The sequence below is a fragment of the Pithys albifrons genome, chromosome 2, assembly GCF_047495875.1.
Source record: "Pithys albifrons albifrons isolate INPA30051 chromosome 2, PitAlb_v1, whole genome shotgun sequence".
NCBI lineage: Eukaryota > Metazoa > Chordata > Aves > Passeriformes > Thamnophilidae > Pithys > Pithys albifrons.
In genome coordinates this window covers 118,703,847-118,726,199 of record NC_092459.1, presented here as the reverse complement: position 1 = coordinate 118,726,199, position 22,353 = coordinate 118,703,847, and the positions used below count along the sequence as shown (strand labels likewise).

Sequence of the window (22,353 nt, the reverse complement as noted above, 5' to 3'; positions counted from 1 at the left end):
CAGATGGTAAAAAAACCCAAAACCAAACCAAAACAAGGAAGCTGTGGCTCTGGTTAAGTTTTTCTTTTGTTGGTCAGAAGTCTTCAAGTTTTATTTTACTTTGACCTTAGCCTTTAACTCCCAAATTTAAAATAAAACACAGTCAATATCATAAAAACATGATTCTTGTCTGCTTCGGTATTAAAGCCCATCCTTTTTGCATAGTTTCCTTTGGAAACTAGAACTTAACCAAGGTTTCCTAAAACTTTGTCATGATTTTTACGAAGCTGAGCAGATTATGGGCTTTCAACTATAAATGAAAACCAAGCTGTGTTTTTCCAGCTTCAGATTTCATCATCCAGGCTTATATACAGCTTTGTCATCAAGTTGGAAGTTCTTTGGTTGGCACTAGTGTGCACATGACACAGTAACCACCAACTTAGGGGTTTTTTTTAAACTTCATGTTCTACTCAAGTTTTGTTTTAACCCTCATTTCTCCAGGTTTGAAGTATGAACTACATCAACAAAGAAAGCTCTTTACTAAACATTTTCTCTGCAGATCTTTACTTCATAAGGTAATTCCTTTTCCCAGCATCCTGACAGCAACCGCATCAGTGTCCATACGGCAACATGCTTTACATGAATTATTAGATTACATCAGTTATTTGTTCCATAGTGGAGAACATTCAGCTCTGAGGAGCACAGCCCAGAGCAGGCAGGGGAGCAGAAGGACCAAGAGCAGAAAGAGGAGAGACACTGTCACTGCCAGATCACACGCTTATACAATCCAGCAGTGCACATTCCTGCTAATAATGGTGACCCACTAAAGTATCCTTAAACTTCCTGCCCCTTCCAGGTTCTTTGCCTGTACTTCTGCCTTTCTCTTAGACTGCAGTCTCTTTGTTTTCTCCCTGCCTCCCCTCCCTTTTTTTGAAAAATCACATACTATTTCTAAGGCTTGGGATTTACACACACCCACACTCTCCAAACAAGCATTACCTATTTCTGTTTTCTTACTTTTCTTCATGATTTTATTTATATTATCCTTGTGTCCATCCCTTTTCCCTTTTGGGTCTTCAGACCTGTTTTTCTCACACACTCTTGCCACACTCCTCCTCTTATGGTGCCTTGGCTTTCTGAGTCACATTATTCCTTGTTTGACTGGTATGCAATCCCAAACTTGCAGCTCTACTGGGAGCTCCATCTCCCCCTGCCCCAGTTCTGCTGGGGCTTCTGGAACTTGATCTGACCCCTTCCCCTTTGGAGACCCTAATGGAGGGACAAAGCTGGGTCTGTTTCATTCCCAGATGTTTTAAACACATCTGGGCTGTCCCTCACAACAGAGACTGTGAACCTGCCGAGTGGACACAGCGTGACCGTGAACAGCAGCATTTGCTGATGTTCTGCATTTCCCTCTGGCCACCACTGAAGGCATTATCAATCTGACACGTATTCTGGGTGGCCTCTCACACAGGGCTGGATCCAGCTTCCCACCAGAGCAGGGCCACTAATCAGACATTAGCAAGGGGCAACACTTCAAACAACTGATCCTTCCCTACTATACTCAGGAGAGCCACACGGTCACCACTGCCAGGTAGGCAGACTCATCACCCTTCTGCACAGGGACAGAAACAATTTTCCACCAAGAGAAATGCACAAGACTCACCCATGGGTTTGTTGGCTAGCTAAAGGTCTGGAGGGCACACACAGCTCCTTGCTAGCTTCACTGATGATTTTTTTTGTTGACAGTTCAGTTTGCCTCATTGCTACTGCCTGAGTTTTTAAATAGGAAAGACACCAACTACTTCACCTGTAAGAGGAATATCTCTGCAGTTTGCATTCCAACCACCTGGTCTCATTTATTAAAGCAGTTGGTGCTGCTAAACATTATGCAAAGTGAGAGAATTCTATCTCCATGAAATTTTAACTCCCACAGGTCTCCTCGGGAAGTTCTGCACGTGAATAGAAGCATCAGCCATCCTCCAACTCAGTAATGTGGGGTCATCACCACACTTGGTCCCAGGAGGCTCAGGACATTCTGAAGAGTTCAGCACACGTGCTCAGAGCCCGCAGTCTGCTCCCAAGGGAGCATCCAGCCTGGAAGGGAGATCAGAAAACTCACCAGGTTTCCTCTGCAGGGCTCAGGAACAGCATGGAGGGAGCTGCAGTACCTACCCAGGGGCTACACAAACTGGAGTCTGCTGGGAGAGAAAATTCCTTCCCCAAGCCCTGGTCCTTGGCTGGGACCAGGCTTGTTATTTCTACGTGAGAAGTGGGAGGCCCAGGTCTCCTGCCCTCAACCCTTGGACATGCATTGTGTCTCCCATAGATAACTGCAGATTTTTACAGCTGTGCAAGATAGTGAGGAGCTGTTCTTTCATATTTGCAATTTGTCACAGGCTCCAAAAGCAGTGCCTGGAAATGGCTTTGAAATTTACTCTATCAGAATTCACAATTTCTCTGGAAACTTCAATCGATTTGAGGCAGCACAGAGGAAGGGAGCATAAAAATCAGGTAGCTGTGTACAAAGCTCTACACAGGGTTCAACAAAACAAAGAAAAAAAACACAAAAAAGAGAAATCCAGCAAACCAAACACAAAACCCCCCTTAAAACAACACAAACTTTTCTTCTTCCTTACAAATTCTTGGCCTAGACATAAGTACAACTGAGTTCTGCTGACAAATGAAAAAGTGGCAGAATTGATCAATCTGATGAGGCTAAAACCAGCTGGACTGATAAGGGCTGGATGTTTTTTTAGTGGTCAAAAATAAGACCCATATGTACCCTAATTCATACAAAACCTGTAAAAATTTTGTATTAGTATTAAAGCCTGGAAGTACAGCAATATTTGTGATCAGGGTTTTAGAAAAATATTTGGTGTCACAGGTAAGTTTAGGGTCCGACCATCCAACTATCTCACTTTTCTTCTGAACTGAGCTGCTGTTTCTGGCCCCTTTCAGATAAAGGTGTTTCTGGATATGACCCCATAAACCAATTCCCATCCAGCAGCAGTTTTCATTGTGTAACTTCTACTGGTCACAAAGAAGTACATGAGGGTCTCCCAGCAAATTAGCATCTAAGTTGTGAATTGAGCACTGATTTTTTACCTTAACAGATGCAAATCAGCAACAAAAATTTCTGTTCCCTTCAGCTACATGATTTCAAATATCCTTCCAGGGTGGTTAACACTCCAAAATCAAAATAGGCACTCTCTGGATTTTTTTTTAACTAAATATGATTTGAGCTGAACACCGTGTATTGTTCCTGAAGTGACACTTATAATTAGCCTCTAGCCTCAAAATGGGAACTGGAAGTGCTTTGATAAATGAATTGTAAAGGCGAGCCAGCGAGTTTCGTTGTGACTTGTGGAAATACATCTGTATCCTGTGCTGACATGCTATTTTTGTTTTGCTGCAAACCACACAAGTCTGCATCTAGAGAGGACAACATGTGAGTCATGCCCAGTGTCCTTGCCCAGCCTCTTTACAGCCCTCACCTCCTCCTACTGCCTCAAAGGCATGTGCACCTTTTCCAGGCTCCCAGTTTACAAACTGTTGCTGGTCCACTGAGATGATCTGGCAGATTCCAGTCCCTGTTTTATGCACAAACCCTATTTATCACCTCTGATAGTCAAACCATTGATCAGAAAGGGCAGGGGGCAGTAAGAGACTGAGCAAGCCTGAGAAGCACCACAAAAAGGCACCGTCCTGCACAATAACATTGCCTGGGAGCTGAAACCAGGAGGCTGCTTTGGAATACCACACTGTGCACATGCAAGACACCTGGCCACACTGCACTTGCTTTGCTCTGGATTGTTCTAATCTCTTAGAAGTTCACAGACTGCCATGACCGATATGGAGCTATTTTAGAATAGCTCTTGTCAGGACGGCCAAGTATCCATTTCTTGGTGGGTGCCTGAAGGTCCCATGCCCAGCCCATGGTGCAGACAAGGGTATCTCCTCTGAAGGAGCAAGACTTGAACATCAGAGCTCACACAACCCACACTCCTTTATAATCTGCACAACCCTGAAAACAGAGGCAGGACTGAGGTGGGTGATGCACAGGGAGCGGTGGTAGAAGCTGAGCAACCAGGCATAACATTTTACCCACCTAAAGCACACCAAAGAATCACACAGTTATCCATGCTAGGTTTGTTCTGCTTTAAACAGTTGTGGGTTAACTAAAAATCATGCCACAGCTGTGTGGTAAATACTTGTCGTCTTTGAAAGTAGTACTGAAAAAAAGGAGCAGGGAGGAAGTGATAAAGCCAATCAAAGGGATGAGGAGAAAAGGGAGAACCTGATCCTCTGCCTCTGCTCAGTGCTTTTGCCCTGCTTCCCACTTTCCCAATCCTGCCACTCCTGCAGTGAAAGGAGGCACACTGAGGGACACGTTGGTCAGCGTCAACTCAAGATGAAAAGATTCTAGGATGAACAACAGAATAGAGGAATGGAATACCAAAACAACTGTTATCAGCACCTGAAAAGTAACAGTTCTAAAAAACAGCTAACATGAGCTTTTCAAGGAGAAATAGTGACCTACCATTCCAATTTGTTTAAGGGGATACTTGGACTAGTGAAGAGGAGGGGAGCTGGGGGTGGGCTGCAGCTCAGCCTTTTTGAGACCCATAGCCTTGTTCTGTGAACCTTCCAAATAAACAAATGAGAAATACTGTCTTGTTGTAATAACCGTAAGGGGGAATGCATGAACAGGTGCATAAAATACTGCACTGAGAACCCAATTATCAACTGGTGACTGTCAAACAAGACAGACATTTGAAAAGGGGATCAGTCCTGGGCTTTATCCTGTTTAGTTCTTCCAGCTGTGCCCACCTGCAACTCCTCTGTACACTCAAACACCTGCAACAAGACATGGCCTGCCAGTGAGGGGCCAACACCTTCTCTCCAAGCTTCTTCTAGCATTCAGCATTTAAATACCTGTTACATATTAGAAATAACAAAACAAATAACAGACAGTATTGTTTAGGCACATTCCCACACGGTCAGGTAGTATCTTATTGCCAAAATATGTAAACCAGTCATTTCTTGGCCCAGGCCCAAATTGTAGCATTGAGACTGAAGTTGTTCACATGTTTGGTCCCACCTGGCAAAGTGACAACAGTCAACTTGACTCCTTTCTCTTCAAAGCCAGGAAAAGAGGAAATACAAACAAAAACTCCCAAACATGCTGCTCAAGCAGCTGTGGACTGTCAGGGCCTTGTCTGACCAGGCCAGGTCTTTATTTCATGGACACAAAATGAGGTGTGGATGTCTTTTGAAAAAATACATTGCATTCAGCCTTAAACAATAAAGACCCACGTGCCTTACTCTGTATTCTGTCCCAACACTGGGAATCCCATTGCTTCAGGAAGAGTTAACAGTCTACAGTGCTAAGATTAGGAGGCATCTGTCAGGACTAATTAGAAACCCTGGCACATATTCATTCTCCCAATGATTTTGCAGAAATTAAACAATTTGATATGGCCCCTGCCAGGGAAACTCAAAAGCCCACAGAAGTCTTTCACACACAAGAGCCCATGATGCAGTCCTACAAGAAAAACTCCACAATCACAAAGATCATTACAGAGACATGGCAGAAAGTTCCAAACATCAAGGGCTTCACTAAACCCGGGGGTGCTGCCCCAGCACGTTCTGAAATTCAGGAGCTGAGCAGGTTAAGTTCACGTGAAGCCTGGCTGACTCAGAAAGGAGCAGGAGTATCCCAGAACACACATCCAGCTCGAGGCTGATGCCCTGAGAGGAGAAACCTCCACCACAAAAGTTAGTCAAGCAAAACTGTGTACAACAGGCAGGGCTACTTCACAAAAAGCTCTCCATAGGGATGACTAAATTTTGCTGTCACATAGTTATCTGCTTACACTTGCAACATCTGACACTCCTGATCCACTGCAGTTGTTTGCAGGCTCAAACCAGAGGCAGTGGATGATTCAGAGGCAAGTTCTTCCTTTGTTCAAACTATCCCAGTTTATAAATTAATTGCATTAATCACATGATCAAAGTCAGACTTTCTGTTGCTGAAGAAAAACTGGTGTAGTTTAGTAACATTTCGTAGCTCATGCTATTCCAAAATACTGAAATATTTAAAAGCAGGTAACATTTTTCCAGTCCTGGGAGACCCACCGTCTGATTAAACCACACCCTTGCAATTAAAAGGACACAACAAACTGAACTTTGGCAAAATTACAAACTGGATCTGTATTACTTTGTGAAATACCCGGCACTCTGCAGAAATGCAGGCAAAAATGTGCCTGCATTCCCTGCTCAATCTGGTGCTTTTTCTTTATGTAACACCCACGTAAGTGTCTTTATTATCACAGTGAGCTGAGACTCAGTTTCGAGAATACTTTTCACATTTTTGTATTTGCTTTAGCAGTTCTTGTGACTTCTGCTTGACTTTGTGTAAATGAAGTTAAGGTTATGTGAGAACACTTCCTCTTGATCAAGGACAGACAGAATGTCAACATAAAATTACTCTCTAGGCCCAGAGAGAAAAGTATCTGCCAATTTTACACTGGGCCAACTGTTGGGACACTGGGGTATGGAGAAAAACACACAAATGAGGACTCAAGTGAGCTCACAAGGAAAGTATTCTGCCCTGAGGCATGTTTACCTCCTAAATGTGGCTCACAGACTTTTACAAACACTGCTCAGACTCTGCAAGAGAGGGGCAGTGAGATTTTATGCAACAATAATGATTTCACTTTTCTGGATACACGAGTCTCTGTGGGTTGTTAAAACATATAATCAAGCATATAGTTCATCTGCAACCATTTATCAACATGTATGTATAATAGAAAAGTAAAGAAAACTAGAGGTTCTCTCTCTTGCACACATTTGTTTGTTTTCTAAACCTCTTACATTTCCTTAGTTTCGAGTGTAGGGACAGTGCAGCTGTGCCAGGAGTGACTAAAAACGTTTCAAACAATGAGATTTATTTCAAAAGTAAGTTGTTACAAAATGTCTCCCTGCTCTTAAATGCCTCTGGATCTGAATAAATTCTAGTTCTATGGCTAAAATCCACACAATTAAAATCAGGAGGTTTGGACCAAGCATTGAGAATTATTTCAGCCCAGTACAGGCAAAAATACACGTGTGCCAGCAAATAAAGGACTCTCTATTGTTACCACTACAGCAGCTAAAGAAGCAATAAACACAGGTAGAAAAGTCTGGGTTGCTGTTACTTGGAGGATAACTTACTATGAACAACTTTGTAGCACAGTTCTTCCAAGCTGACAGGGGGACTCAAAGCGGACGGGGAGGGGGAGATGTTGTTTTAAAACTCAAATACTCGGTGGGTCAAGCTGTACTAGCAAAGTCAGCCCCACCTCTCCAAACTGGACAAAGACTATCACTGTAAACAGATATTACACACTTTCACCTTCCCACAAAACACAGGACAGCGTCTCTTACCTATTTGGTCCTCGGGAATCAGTGATTCGATTGGGGGATCGAGTTCGGAGCTTTGGGACAAGTAGTTCTTGACTTGGGTCATGAACTGCCGAATTGTTTGCAGCATATCGGTGCTCGAAACATGGCACTCCTTGTTTTCTTGGAGAAAGCTGACATAGTCCTGCACTAAGCACCCAAAGTAAGTGCGTTTGTCCCGGGACATCTCTGCAATTTTCTTAATCATCCTCTTTTCAGGGGTCATGAAGGAACTGAAAACTCCACTGACTTTCCGCAGCTGAGATTTCACAATTTTGGGGAGAACAAACGAACTGCTTCTTTTCTTCTTGGGCTTCAAAGGGGGTGCCATGCTCTCCTGGTCACTCTCCCCCTCGAAATCCTCCAGGCTGCTGGCAGTGTCCCCCTCGTAGCCGAAGAGCGGCATGCTCCGATCCAAGTCCAGCGAGTCAGACGAGGAGGTGGAAATGCTCATGTCGCTCAGCCTCTGCCTGCCTCCATTCCAGGGCATGTGTGACTCAGCGAGGGCGGCTGTGTGTTTGGGAGCTGCTGGGGCCGGCTGGGCCAGGGACTCACCCGGAGCGGCGAGCACAGACCCCGAGCCGGGCCGAGGGGCGGCCTCGGCGCACACCGCCTGCTTCTTCAGCCGCGGGGGCGGAATCGGGACTGGCTTGCTCTGCAGCGAATCCAAGCCTCTCTCCTTCTCATGGCTGGCTGTTTCTGGCATGCTCGCCTGCTTTATAGTCCTGGAAAGCTGTGGGCTCGTGAGGCTGCTATTAATAGCAGGAGGTGGCGGCCGGGGCGGGGGAGAGCGAGGGCTCGCTGTGCCATTCACGTCTTGAGTTCTCGGGCTCTGCCTTTTCAGACTTCCACTGACATCCTGGCTGTGCACTTTTAAGAAGAGGGGATTAATGAAACACAGCGCTCCGTTGGTCTGGCTGCACTCCAGCTCTGAGGGGGTTCTGGTTCGTATAGAATGCACTCCATTTATAAGGCAGAGCTGGCGCGAGTCTTTACAAGCACTGCCCAAAGGCACAGGCCTGCAGGGAGGTGAAGGATCCAGGGGGTTGTTGTTAGCCAGGATGCTCCAGAAGTCTGAAAATCACCATTGCATTAACGTAAGAATGCAAAACAGCATGCAGATGGCTTTGAAAACATTCAGCTCAACAACACCAATTTAAAGTATTAAGAAATTCAGGCAAGCTTTTATTAATTCCAAGGGAAAAAAAAATTCCAAGTGAACCTCTTAAAGCACCACCAGAGGTAAGCGCACGCTGCACTCCTGTGGCTGCTCTTACTCATTTAGAAACACCATGACCAATGCACAGCTTCCAACAGGCCTACTGAACTAAGCTTAAAATTAAACTCGGAGTCAAAGAAAGGAATGGGAGACTGGTAACAGGGGACTTCTCACCAGCTTGAGACCAAAATGAACATAAACTACTTGAGAGCATCTCAGGAGAAATAAGGCAAGATTCTCAGCTGGTATAAATAAGCTCACTTGATTGAAGGTAACACTTAAGCAGATTTACACCACCTGAACGCCCCATATGGCAAACTCAACAAAAATCCTGGTTTGGTTTCTCCTCACGGTGAACAAATGAAACTATATGAAAAGTCAGTTCCCATTTTGCCGTGGTGGATGCAGACACCACCTTCAGCTATGCAGACCAAGTGCTGGCGTGTCCAAGAGCACCAGCCTGCAGCCCTGCCTTTGCCATGGGGACAGTTTGCCCGAGGTTATGGACACTCAGCAGCCCATCAAATAGACCCAATGTGCAGTCCCCACACCAGCAGTGTGGAAATCCTATTCTAAAGCAGCAAGTTTCAGCTGCAGCCTCTGCACTTGCCCCAGCAAAGCGTCAGCATGTTTGTGCAACCACGTCAATGGTAAAGAGAATCTACTCCTGAAGGTATGAAAATGGAAATCAGATGTGCCCCTGAGGACAACAGTCATGCTGAAATAAAGGAGCAACAGCAGAAGAGGGAGATTTTGCTGAAATCTGCCAATCTTGGCATGGTCCCTTTCCTTAGTGTCAAGATGCCTCATTTGAGGCAATTAAACAGTGACACCTGGGCACGAGCTCATGAATGCCAAGCATCCACAACACATCCATGCCCAAGAGCCTATCTTGCCTACAGGGCAGAAGACAGGAAATAGCCCATGGTCACAGGTCACTGCTAGAGAGCATATATAGGCACAGGCATGTTTCTCTACATAGTCATGCAGTGTTGCTGGTTTTCCCAGCTTCATGACTTCACATCCTGCCTGCAGATCTCTCAGCAGACTGGCCAGTGTGCCTGGCACGTGGGCTGCTGCAAACACACATGGTGTAAGCAAGCACTGCTGAAGGTGAAACACAAGAGAGGTTCAGAGAAGGAATCTTAAGTTCAGCACATGAAATCTTACAGGTTGGCAAAAGCCTTGAAATCTTTACCACCAGTTCTTCTTGGTGTCATTTGCTGGGCTACATGCTGTTGACCTGTCTTGTGCAGCTCTCCCTCCGAGCCTACTGCATAACAGAGCTCTGGCAGGAGACACAACCCTCTGTGTTCACACCACAGTGTCCTGGGCTTATGTGTTGCTTAAAGAAAACTCACATGTAACAGGAAGAGCTGTTGGGAGTTTTTAGGCCTCTCGAGTCCACAGCTTTGAAGGGCTGACTTCCTGGTGTGCTCTTTCACACATGGACACCCGAAACTCCATCAAAATCTCAACTTCTGCTCATAGAAACTGTGGTCTTAATCTGGTATGTATCAGGTAATTAATCTCAAATACAGCAACCACAGTGATCCATCAACCTCCTCCTCAGCTTTCAAATGTATTTGCTAAAGAAAAAACAGACTAATTCTGTGGCCACAGAGGTCTGGGATACCGAGGACAAAGAGAGCATGGTTAGTCTGGGCGAGCTTGATCAACACCACCATGTATTATGTTCTCTGAAAAAACTCACCCAACATTACTTTAAGGCTTCCACGTGTCACTGTCTTCATTACTCTGTATCCCAGTCGGACCTTTTGTTTTCTTTTTTCTGTCTGAACACTGACCTCAACAGTACCCTATTTGCCTCTATTCCCATGATAATTTATACTTTCATCTAACTACCTAAACCTGCAGATAAGCAGGGCAGAAGAAATTTATCTCCCCTGTAAATCAAATCAAAATGCAAAGCAGTGCAATACATCCCTGTGTGTACAGCTTTGCTGCAAAGTCCCACTAACCAGTTCTAGAGAGCCTCATGCTAACACTCTGGTTTAGAGAGAATCCATTTCAAAATTCATGATGATTAAAAAAATCTACTGGGACAAAGACTGCTGACAGTCAACCTTCCCTTCCTGGAGAAGGAAATGAGGCCATTCAGCACTTTGCAGGAGTTGCTCAATGATTCATCTGGGTGGTGCCCCAGTTTCAAATCCCGCCAGGCTTTGCACCTCGTGTGAGCTCCAGGTATGCTTGACAAGGAACCTGTGCTTGGCAGCAGCAGGACATGGCCTTGCACTGGGTTTTGTTATTTTAAACATTTTGCTGTAATGCACATGGGTACTCTCTGCAGGTCCTATGTGTACACTACTTTTCTTAATGTGCCATTTCATGGAGCCACTGGTCTCAAAATTCACCATTATAAGTTGACATGTCAACCTGACCAGAAGTTTTACTGACGGGCCCTCAGTTCCTACACTGTCCTCGCACACAGCTCCAGTCAGTTGTCAGCCAGTGCCTGCTGTGTGAGCCCATGAGCAGGGCTTGGAGAAGCACCATCAAACCTCGGACCAGGGGTAGCAAGCTCCTTTGTCCAAGAGCTGGCCAGAGAGGGGAGAGGAGAAGGAAGAGGGAAACAGCACCAACAAAAATACCACAGAAGACACAGAAAGAAGGAAGGAAGAGCACCACTATTTGGCCAGAACAAGGTTTGGCCTCCCCAAATAAAAGAAGGTTCTTGTCTACATGAAGTCTGTATTATCACTAACCAATATGAACTTTGTACTGATGCAGATTATTTTTTCAAGCTTACAGGAGTGCTACAGGGAAGGACATCTATGCAGAGAACTACTTACTCAGTCCAAGCTGAGCAATCTCTTCAAGTTCAGCTTCTGTCTTTGCTGCAGCAATTGCATGAGGCAACTTCAGTGTGAATGGAAGGACATCCCTGTTGCCAAAGAGAAAAACAGTTATGGTTTTCACAACAACATCCACAGTTTTCAAAGCATTTGTTTTCAACACTGGCAGTGGATAATTTTCTTGAGCTGTGGCAGGTAGTAAGAGCCTTAAACACAGCACAGTCAAAATACTCCCAACCCCAGGTTGGTACACTGGAAAGTGCTGTGAAGGTGCAAATGGCAGTACCCAGGACTCTCCCCAGGGTCATTTTCACAGAGCCATCCAGGATTTCCTGCCTTTCCAACAGAAGCTTTTACACCTGGTCTTCTACAAGCACATCTGTGAGATGCAAAAGTGTTATCTGCCCTTAGCACTTCAACAAGGCATCTGATTTTCTGAATGAGCTGTTGACTGCTCTCAAAATTGAATTCCAGTTTTCAAGATAAAAAATTAAATGAGTAGTTGTGCAGCTACTCTGAAAATTTCTAAGCTAGGACGTCTCAGTGCTACTCTGTTATAGACTGAAAACACACTTCATTTAAGAAAGTTTTTGTAATTAATTTTTAAATGGGGTTTCTTTCACTTCATTGTATACTGGACGTTCAATGGATGTTGTCAAAGGGAGATGCATGAAGAACAACATAAGCCAAATCTTATGTAAAAGGCTTTTAGACAGAGATGTTAAGGGACAAAACCACCCAATCATATGTACATGTACAATCACTACCACCAACCAGTATTACACCTCTTGCCTACCCAACTGGTACCAATAAACCCCCAAGCAGACCATGCTAAATTGCAAAACCTGTAGTAGAAGCACCAACATAATTATGACAAAATGAGAACTAATGGAGCACAGGACCCTTACACAGAACTGGTGTCAGCATGAATTTTGGTTTTAAGGCTGTGAACAAGTCAACCACCTGCTGTAGCACAGACAGTGAGTCTTCATCACATAAATATTCACTATGCTGTATGTTAACTTGTTGAAAAAACAATTTCAGAACACCACTCAAACTCAAATCATGCATATTTGAAAGACACATTCCACATTGTACCACAGAAAATCTAGAGTACAGATCATCACCATGGTCCCAGTTCAAAGACTGTATTTTTTCTCTGCATACGACCTGGAAATCAAGTTTGGCAACCATAAACTGGAAAGCTGACAAGGCATGTTTGTTGTTCCCAATTCAAATTCACACCTCTGAGTTGTCATATTCTACACTGTGATCTGACATTTTTCCATTATGGTCCAAAAATTCTTTTTACTAGCAATTCTGAGAAATGGGCATTGCAAGCTGGCTTATAGTTCTTAAATGAGTTACAGAGCACGTAAGAAAGGATTACAAGATATCAGGTAAAGTTCAGCTTGGCACCACCTCGCAGCTGGGCAGGGACAGCAGAGCAGCCTCCCAACAAGACAGAGGCACTTGCTTCCAAGCCTCATCTCTTACTTCTTCCATTACCTTCTAAGGCTACCCAGGAATATTTGTAATTGGCAACATAAATATCCAGCTTAACCAAGTCCTTGAGACTCTCTTTTTGAATAAAGTCCAGCAGACATGACTGAGAACGTAACACCATCTCACCTGCTAATACAGTAGAAGGCAATGAGTCTGAATAAATCAGCAAAACTTATTCCAGACCCCTCCAAGGAAAATGCTGCAAAGAAAGTTACAAGAGAGAAAGAATCACACATTAATCCACCATTTCTTAGAAAAAATAAAACCCATCTCACATTTTGGCATAAGCTGAGTAAGTTTTCATCCTTAAACTAGTTACTGTTTGATTAAGGAAAAACAATTCTGTGGAGGAGCACATGTCTCTGCTGAAGGCATTTTCAAAAATACACTGAAAATCTTGGTGGACAGTTTGCTTTTGTATTCCAAGCATATGGTCTAATTCTCATGAAACAGATTAAGTGTGACTCCCAGGCTTGGTGGGGAAAGCCAAGGGCCACACAGTGGCTTTGGATACCTCAGCAGGACCTCTCAGCGAGCAGCAAACACAGAATTCTGTCAGGACTCCAGGCTGTAAAGCTCGCTCCTCTACACAAAGATTCCAGTGCTACTGACTATAAAGTCTGCTTGGGAACCAGAGGAAAATTTAAACCAGGTACCAACCTTTTCTCCAACTTTTACACCCAAGTGCAGGTCAACCTGGTCATTTATGTGTCCAAAAAAGGGATTTCTTTGAGAGACACTAACAGTGCAGACAGCAAGCACGCAGGTGACCTGGGAGTGGGCTCAGGAAAGGCAAATGTTCTGATCCCCACCTACAGTTAAAACCTCAGCTGTGACAGGTGAGTAAAACTTTCAGTAGATACTTCCCCCTTGTGGAAAAACTTGAGTCACAGAAGACAATAAAATATTATTTTATTTTCTAGATGGAAGAGAGGGAATTCATTAGTATAACAAGCCTACAAACAGAGCCTTAGATCATACTTAGATCAACTATTATTGATAACTTTCTCTTCTCTTTGCTCACCTTGCTTGTACCTGGAGCCAAAACCAGACACATGGAATTAATTGTTGCTGGGAGCAGACAAGGGAGAGATGAAACAAAGAAAAACTCAACTGAAACTGTGTCAGTTTACTAATAGAAATAAAAGTTAATTACAGACCCTTTGTTTCGGGGAAGTTTAACTGAAATTGTTGCCAATTTTCTCCAGTTTTCACTTTCTTGTTAAAATGAAACATTAGTTCCACTTGCAGTTTCTGCACCACGTACACTCACCAGCTGCAGCTTCCTTTTTCTCATTCCTAAATCTCAAACAGATTTTTCATGCCCTCCCTCTAAAGATATGATGGCATTATTGATTCAAACCCCCCTGGAGTGCTAACATTTGCTCATTTCTACTAAAAAGGACAGTACATACATAGATGAAACTAAAAAAGAGAAACATTGATTTTGCAACAGAAGCAGGTAGGTGGATTTTAACCCTTTGAAACTATTACTTAAAAAAAAAAATAAAAGAAATCAACCAACCAACCCTCAAAACAAACAAACCCCAAAACAACAGCTGCACCCAAATTTGTAAACAGAGAGAGCTTGTGCCAGAGATACATCCAAGCACAGTCCTCCAAGTCCAAGAAAACGCAAGGACGTTTCACTGACAGCAGACATGCTTATAGACTGTGTTTCTACAGAAGATACAAAGTTTGTACAGAGGATAAATACCCATAAGACCCAACGAATCCTGGATTCACCCAGGTATACAAAGCAAACATTCCAGTTCCAGCACAGATTGAAGCGTTCCCATCTTCCCTCCTCCAAGACGTGCCCAACCCACCCCCAGACACTGCAGACAGCGCTGCTGGCAGCCCATGACATGATTTGTGTGACTTTGGGTGTCTTTTGCTGTGTGTTCCCCAGGCCAAGTACTCCGTCATTCCGCAGGGAAAAGCCTGTAACAAACAGCTGAGAGGTATGTAACTCACAACTTACTGTATGTACTTTCTTTGATGGCAAATTCTTTCAGGCATGGCCTGCAGTCGCTGGGCAGACGCAGAGAGATGACTTTCTTCTGCAGCCTTGCACATTTCCTAACCAGAAATATCTGTTGCGGGGAAGGCAAAGAGACATGGTTTCACCTTGATTACAGATGCTGTGATAGAGACAGGTTACAGATAAAAGGAACCAGAGCAACCTCATGATGTCTGATCTACAGAAAACAATGGAATTTCACTCGGTCGTTACTGTATCAGGTGCAACACCTTGTCATAAAATGGCAGCAGAACACTTAGAAAAAGCATCTCCTCCTTGTATAACACAGACATGACACCGAGTACACTGTGCTCTTCTCTGAGTACTCCAGTTGGACACACAACAAATCCCTAGCCTTGTTTCTGGGGTTTTGATTAATCTTTTTTTTTGTTTTCCACACTTACATCAGAGAATATGAAGTGTAACCTCTTACCCCAGGAGGCTGGGCCTGCAGAATTTCCTTGGCTTCAGCATCATTCAGACTAAGCTGCAGCCACACAGGGTGAGTATGGAGGAGCTTGTCCAATATGCTCAGCTTGTTGGACAGGCTGTCATATCCAGAGTCCCGGAGGCAGCTTTTAACATCATTTTTCTCAGGAGAAACATTATCCATTTCCTTTATTAGACTGTGGAAAATTAATAAAAAAAAATTACTAGATGTGATTACCTCCTATGAACGCAAATGTCCTGTTCAGTTCAGCAAACAGAACCATCACAAAGCTAATGGCACTGGCTGGTACACTGGACTGATATTTCTCCTACTGAGAATTCATATGTTTAGCATACACAAAAATTCTCTTTCTAGGTTCTCAATTCAAAGCCAACTTTAGGATAAGCCTTAGCACTCTTCTGTGAGGTTGCAGAAATACAGCAATCACTTCAGATAAAGTTGTATGCAAGTATGTGACTACCTGAACATTTCACTTGCCTTCTTTGCTATGCTTACATTTGGAAAAACTTCTCTTCAAGGGTATTTATGCAATTCAAACTCTTTTATTCCCAGACAGACTGCAAATGCTGGAACCCACAGAAGTCTTTCTCTATTATGCCTGCCAGCAAAATCTGTTCAATCCTCTGACAGTGGAGCAACCCACTGCCTGTTGGCAATCCCTGCAACAAACACAAGGACTTGGTCCCTTTTCACAACAGGAGCCCACAAACCAGCACCACTTCATCTTATCCCCAGACTCCTGTCTCTGGTCAGCAGCTCTGTTGCCTTCACAGCTGCAAATCCATCTCTGCTCCCCTCTGCTAAAGACTGGTCAGAGACCACAGCCAGGAGAAAAGAAAGAGAGTGGGAGGAGGCAAGAGAGATAACAAGAAAACATGGTAAATCCCCCAAATAACCCTGCCCAAGAAATCCTTGTAAGTGGTAGTTACTTTTTACAGTCCTCGTGCTAGAATTTGTAAATCCTTACATTTTGCCATTTGCCATGAAAGATTCCTTACTCACAGTTTAGTAATCAATGCCCAGGATCAGAAGCAAGTAAGGAATTGTATATTTATGCTCCTAATTCCTTTGGCTCTGGATTGACCTCACGAGAAATAAAGGTTAAGCTAAGGTGCAAAGGTGGCAAAACAAGTTAAAATTTATTTGTGGCAGGACATCTAAAGTTACTGCTATATTGAGTCATGAAGAACAGTTCTTCAAGGCTACAAATATTTGTTATTAAAAATCCAAACAACCAGAATACTTTAGGAACTCCATTTGTTGTGCAAAGCTACACTATCATTCATATAACACAGTACACCCAATAAAATTGCATGTGTGTTGCTGGTTCAAATTCCTCATTTCTGAACTAGAAGTACATCCTGTGATTCTCCCAGTGCTGGAATCACTACAACAGTTCCTCTAGGAACAGCTTCCTGATGACAATATTTAGGCACAGCCAAACCCAGCCTGCGAGCTCGAATCTGACCCCCTGAGCTGTCAGACAGAGGGAAGGTGTGGGCCCTACAGGCCTTGCCTGAGGCAGAGCAGGCCCTGCACGGCAGAGGGCAATGCAGCTCCACTTCCCCACTGCTGATTGACTGCAGCTCTCAGAACCTCATGCCTGGGACAGGCCATGAGCACCACTGACAGCACTTACCAGCTGCATTGTGCCAGCTGCTGCACCCAGAAACGTGGGTGCAGAATTCACAAGCACAGAAAGACTGAATACTTAAACAAACAGAAAACCCACCCATCCCCCTCAAAGCCCCCTAAAAACCACACCAAAGAAACAAAACCAAATCAAATCAAAACCCACCAACTAAACAACAAAATCCCCCAAACCACCACACTGCTTTTTTCTAGCTTTGGTCAGCAACTTGCACTATCTCTGGATAGGGCTACAAAGGAAAGTAAATGGAGTGGAGAACTTTCACTGTCTTATGAGATAAGAACAGGCACAATCATTGGACTTTTCATTACCTGAATTAATCACCACTACCAGCCTCTGCCTCACTTTCTCTTTTCCTCTTTCAGTTTGCTTATTTATAGTGTGACACTCTCTAGATTTGCAGGCATCTAAAACATGATGACCTCCAGCCTACAGGTGCCAGAAGCTTTTAGTAACTGCTAATATGCCTTCAAGGGGCACAAAATACACAGAAACACATTGCATGCAGAAGGGAAGTACTGTTTACATCAGTGCTGACAGGGTTCTGAAACTGCCCAGGAGGGATTCTGGGTTCTCCTTCCAACCAGAACCCAGTGTCGTAATGTGTGAATCTCCACAGAAGTCAAATCATGAACCACAAAGTGATTTCACGAGCTGTATCTCCAGTAAATATTGCTCAGAAACTTTCCACTCAACTTCAGTGTCAGTCAGCCACATTACAAAACAATGGGAGCTGTGGCAAAGTGCAAGTCACACACCACCACTGGCTGCAAGGTTTAATTGAACACCAACGACTTCTATGCCTTGGTCTGGAGGCGAAAACAAAACGTGCTGCAGAGGGTGTATATCCAAGAGGGAAAGGATTTTTGCCTACAGAAGAAAGCTACATCACATGTAACAGAAAGTGCACAACTGGCATAAGCTAGAATGCCTGGCACTGCTTGCTACCACAAAACCACCTGCAGATAGAAACAGTTTTTATAGGTACAGAGAGGCACAATGCTCCTCTTTGGCATGACTGGCTTCATGTTCTCCTACACCCCCTAACCCACTGTAAATCAGAAGATTAACTTGAGCTGTCAAGTTTTTGGAACCCCCAGGTACTTACATGCACAATCCCTTCCACATGTTGGGATCCAAGGAGGAAACTCTCTGACCTAGATACACAGGCACCTCCTTGTTGCAGCTGCTTCTGCCCCCTCAAGAAATAAGCCAAAGGTTATGAATATCTGATCATGAAAAGAATTTCTGCCACTTCTAAACACTAATGGTTCAAACGACCTCATTGCAACTCTGCTAGATCAGCACTAGTATGTTATTGCAGTCTGTGGGGTGGTAAACAGGAACAAGCAACACTTAACAAATATTTCCTATTCCCAAATAAAGAAGGAGGCAAAGATCAGACCTGGTGAACCCTGGAAAGAGCATAGTTTGGAAAAACCACATCTGACAAACCACATACAACCTACAAGAAGCTGCTTCCCAAGGTCGGGGGGCACACGCAGTTAAGAGCCCACTGGTCTGTTCTGATAGCCTATTACAGTGGCCTAGCACTACTGAGCATCATGGTCCCAGTTGGGATTTTATTCTTAAAATCTTTTTATTAATGATCTGGGCATTAGACATACAGTCAAACCCTGACACAGGGGAGTTCTTGAAATCTGTCATGTCTTAGACTTAGACTGTAAAATTATTTGGGACTGCGATGTGTGTGTAATTACTTTGGAAACAACTCCATGGAAAGAACAACTACTTGAATTCCTCATGACCCACTGATGAATTCAACTGTGCAGAACAAGAACTTGCTAGCAAAAAATGCTGTACATTATGCAACAACTAAATTCCTCTTCTGGTTTTACTTTTGGGTTGGGAGGTGGTTGGTTTGTGGTGTTTTTTTACAGAGACTCCTGATAAAAGACAATCTAAGTCACATTAAACTCAATAGTGAAACACAAACCAGCCTTTCCAGATGGGTCTGCTTTGATGCAGGGGTGCTACACTGGTTCCTCTTGGGTGGGAAAGGAGTTTCAACACAACTGACCATGAACTGAAAACACATGATTCACACAAGTTTCCTTAGACTTGAGAAAACCCGTAAGCATGTGGGAAGTAAACAGAGGCAAGTGCCAAGGTAAACAATGCAGTGCTGCATCCTGATTAGACTCAGCTCTCAGTGGAAAAAGACAAGGAACAGGTTGAAGCCTGTAACCAGGATGATCCTTGCTCATGATGGGAACCTTGCACCAGTCCCCCGAAGTTTAACCATCCCACAGGCAAGCCAGTTTAAGTCCCCAGTGCTGAAGTGCCTGGATTGCTGTAAATCCTGCAATCCAGCAGTCTGAATCCCACAGCCTGGCCTACAGAGCCACACTGAGCAGCAACTGGGGGCCACCTAAAGCCTCTGCCGAGCACCAGCCTCCACTCCCCAGCCAGCCCATCATTTCCTCCTGCATCCCATCACAGCCAAAGAACAGGACAAAGCTGCTGGGAAGAGCTGTTGAATAGTTGCCTACCTTGTCAGCAATACCAGAAGCAATTCCCTGTGCAAGAGACAGGAGATGCCTCTATAGTGGTAACTGCTGTCAAAGACACAGGCTGAGTGAGGGCTGTGCAGTGCCAGACACGAGGGAGGGAACAAAGCTCTGCCCTTCCTCCTGTCCCAGTCCCAGAGCGGGAGGGGAATGAGGAGCTGCCGCTGCTGCTGCTGCCGCCGCCAAAGCACCCCTGGACCATCTCCCAGGCCCCAGACGCCCTGGAGAGCCCAGAACCAGCCAGTCCTGCCTACAGAAGGGCAGGGGCAGCCCCACACAGGGGTCCCAGTGCCCTCGAGGGACACTGAATGCCCCCTGAAAGATCCCCCGGGTGCCACCTGCCACATCCCATGTGCCCCTGGGCTGTCTCTGCAAGCAGAAGGGCACTTGTCACTATCCCAAAGGTCACCAGCACAGAATGGGACAGAAATCTGTCCCGCTCGTGCCCTTTTCTGACACCTCTGCTCATGTGCATTACCGAGATAAATGTCTGCACTGGAAAAAAGTCCAGGCATTAAACACGGTGGAATATTGAAATACAGTGTGGGCACTCCCTTAAAACACATTTTTGTAAGCTTTTTTTATTGCCAGGCTTTTACAGGCTTACAAGCCAAAGCTCTAAGTCCTAGAATCACTCCTTATTACTTGGGCCATATACATTAAAAGGGGAGATAAGCCCAAATCAAGACTGGGAGGAGGCAGATAAATCTGAAAGTTACCACATAACCACAAAAATATCCACACCAGAACCCTGAAGTGGCAGACACACCATTTCATGTACTTAGTTTTCTGAACCCAGTTGAGAGGTCTCACAACCACTGCCTTTCAAAAAACACTCTGGGTGTCTGTTGATATCTGATATGGTGAAAAATGAGTAAGGAAAATCTACCTCACATTTCTCTAGATGCAAATCCAAAGGTCATATCAAGAGACCAACACACAATAACACAATAACAAGAGCAAACTGCATTAATTACCAAGCTTTAAATAAACTACAAAGAAATAAAGTTATGATTAAACACAGCCTGGTGAGGTGTCCAGTTTAAACAAGAACTCTGGAGAACTGTGGTTAAAATTACTGTAATCTTGCTCTGTAGCTCTATATAAACACAACCGTGCACAACTAAATTACAAAACTTTGATACAATCTCTTCCTTACATAGAAGCACATAGTGCAGAATTACACAGTCATGGAAAATTTGACATTAGCTCATTTATTCAGATTTCATATTTTACATTTATCATCTCAAAGTGGCAGAAAAGAATGATTTTTTATGGTTATTATTTCAATGTGAAATTAACTTCAGTTAAGTAGTCCTGGAAATTGCATTATTCACTTTCTTATGTTAGCCTTACTTACATACTTTTATCAAAATACAGTTTGTACTCAAGACTAACAAATTCAGCTTAAAAATCCATTAAAAATCAGTAAAAAAATCCCCATGATCTCCAAAATAGAGGTTTAATTGACTGTTTCTAGCTAAGTGCTTCCACCAAGATTCCAGAACCAGCAGATCAGAACCTTTCATGCATGTGGTGTATTCAAACATACAGTAAAGCCTTTTCTTAAATGAAAATTAGCTGATGATCGCTGACATTAATTAGCTGAATCCACCAAAATTAAGAAAGTTTCCTTCCTGTCACTGTAAGAGAACTGTGCTCTCAAAAGCTTTAGAACTTGAATAATGTGCAACCAGGGCCATAGCCAAGGACTTTCATTGGTTCAAATGTCTTACATTCTTTACCACTTGGACAACAAATGCGCTGCTCGATGTTTCATTGCAATAATTGATACAGATTTCGTAGTAAGTTCTAGCAGATTTCAACAGAATTCATAGAAAGAAAAAAACCTAAAAACTTGGATGTAATTCTAAATAACAATTCCCCACTTGATTATCTCACTGCCAGAAGAACAAAGCCCCCCAGCACCAGAGCTGGCCCAGACCAGGCAGTCGGATAGAACACAACACCCACGTGTGTTGCTTTCCTCTTCCATCAAATATTTCAGGTGAGAATACAGTTTTGTACTTTTGTTAAAACAATTATTAAAATACTGATTATCCACCAGATGCCAATTTAACAGATGTTCAGCCACAGCAAATCCAAAATGCTGAGGTCCCACTCTGACCACTTAAAGGTACAAGTTCAACATTATAAATTTTCACAGTCCACATCTATGCGGTATGATCAGTTTTAAAAAGTGAGAAATTTGATCCTCACTCTAATACGTATCAAATAATTTTGAGGTTAAGGAAATGCCCCACCCATTTTTTTTTTATGTGCAAGTTACCCATATGTAAGTTAAACACATAACCCACACATGCATGAGCTCATAATAGTGAATATTGTACCCTCTAACCTGGAATATAAATAAATCATGTCACTATATGGTGAATCTTCACAGAGCCACTTGAAGCAATGGACATTTTGTCCCTACAGCATGAAAGCAAAGCTCTGCCACACACAGTGGGAATGGTGTTGGCAGTTTCCTGCCTTAGACATTCATCAGTATCCAAAGTTTTTAACGAGCAAGTCCAAGTGCAGCTGAGTTGCTATTAGAAGATATGAAGGCAACTACACAGGACAAGAGAATCTCTTGCACAAAGGCCAGTTCCTCAGATCAGAAGCAGCATTACCTACACCCCCTATGCTGCTGCTGGGAAGAAAAGTGCTAGGACCAAAGTCACCCAAGAAGAGAGCACAATGAAAGCATTCCTGTCAAGGTGCA

General features: G+C 43.8%; 1 protein-coding gene across 5 annotated transcripts in view; it reads right to left on the bottom strand.

Annotated features, from left to right (window-relative positions):
* The window catches only part of RIN2 (Ras and Rab interactor 2), a 60,191-nt gene that overhangs the window by 12,368 nt on the left and 25,470 nt on the right, over nt 1–22,353 (bottom strand). For all 5 annotated transcript variants that reach the window (XM_071547590.1, XM_071547589.1, XM_071547591.1 and 2 more), the window contains 5 exons: nt 15,426–15,618; nt 14,954–15,065; nt 13,096–13,168; nt 11,461–11,552; nt 7,411–8,499 (listed from right to left, as the gene is read on the bottom strand). In XM_071547590.1, coding sequence (XP_071403691.1) covers nt 7,411–8,499; nt 11,461–11,552; nt 13,096–13,168; nt 14,954–15,065; nt 15,426–15,618 — 1,559 coding nt within the window. The remainder of the gene's footprint in view (nt 1–7,410; nt 8,500–11,460; nt 11,553–13,095; nt 13,169–14,953; nt 15,066–15,425; nt 15,619–22,353) is intronic.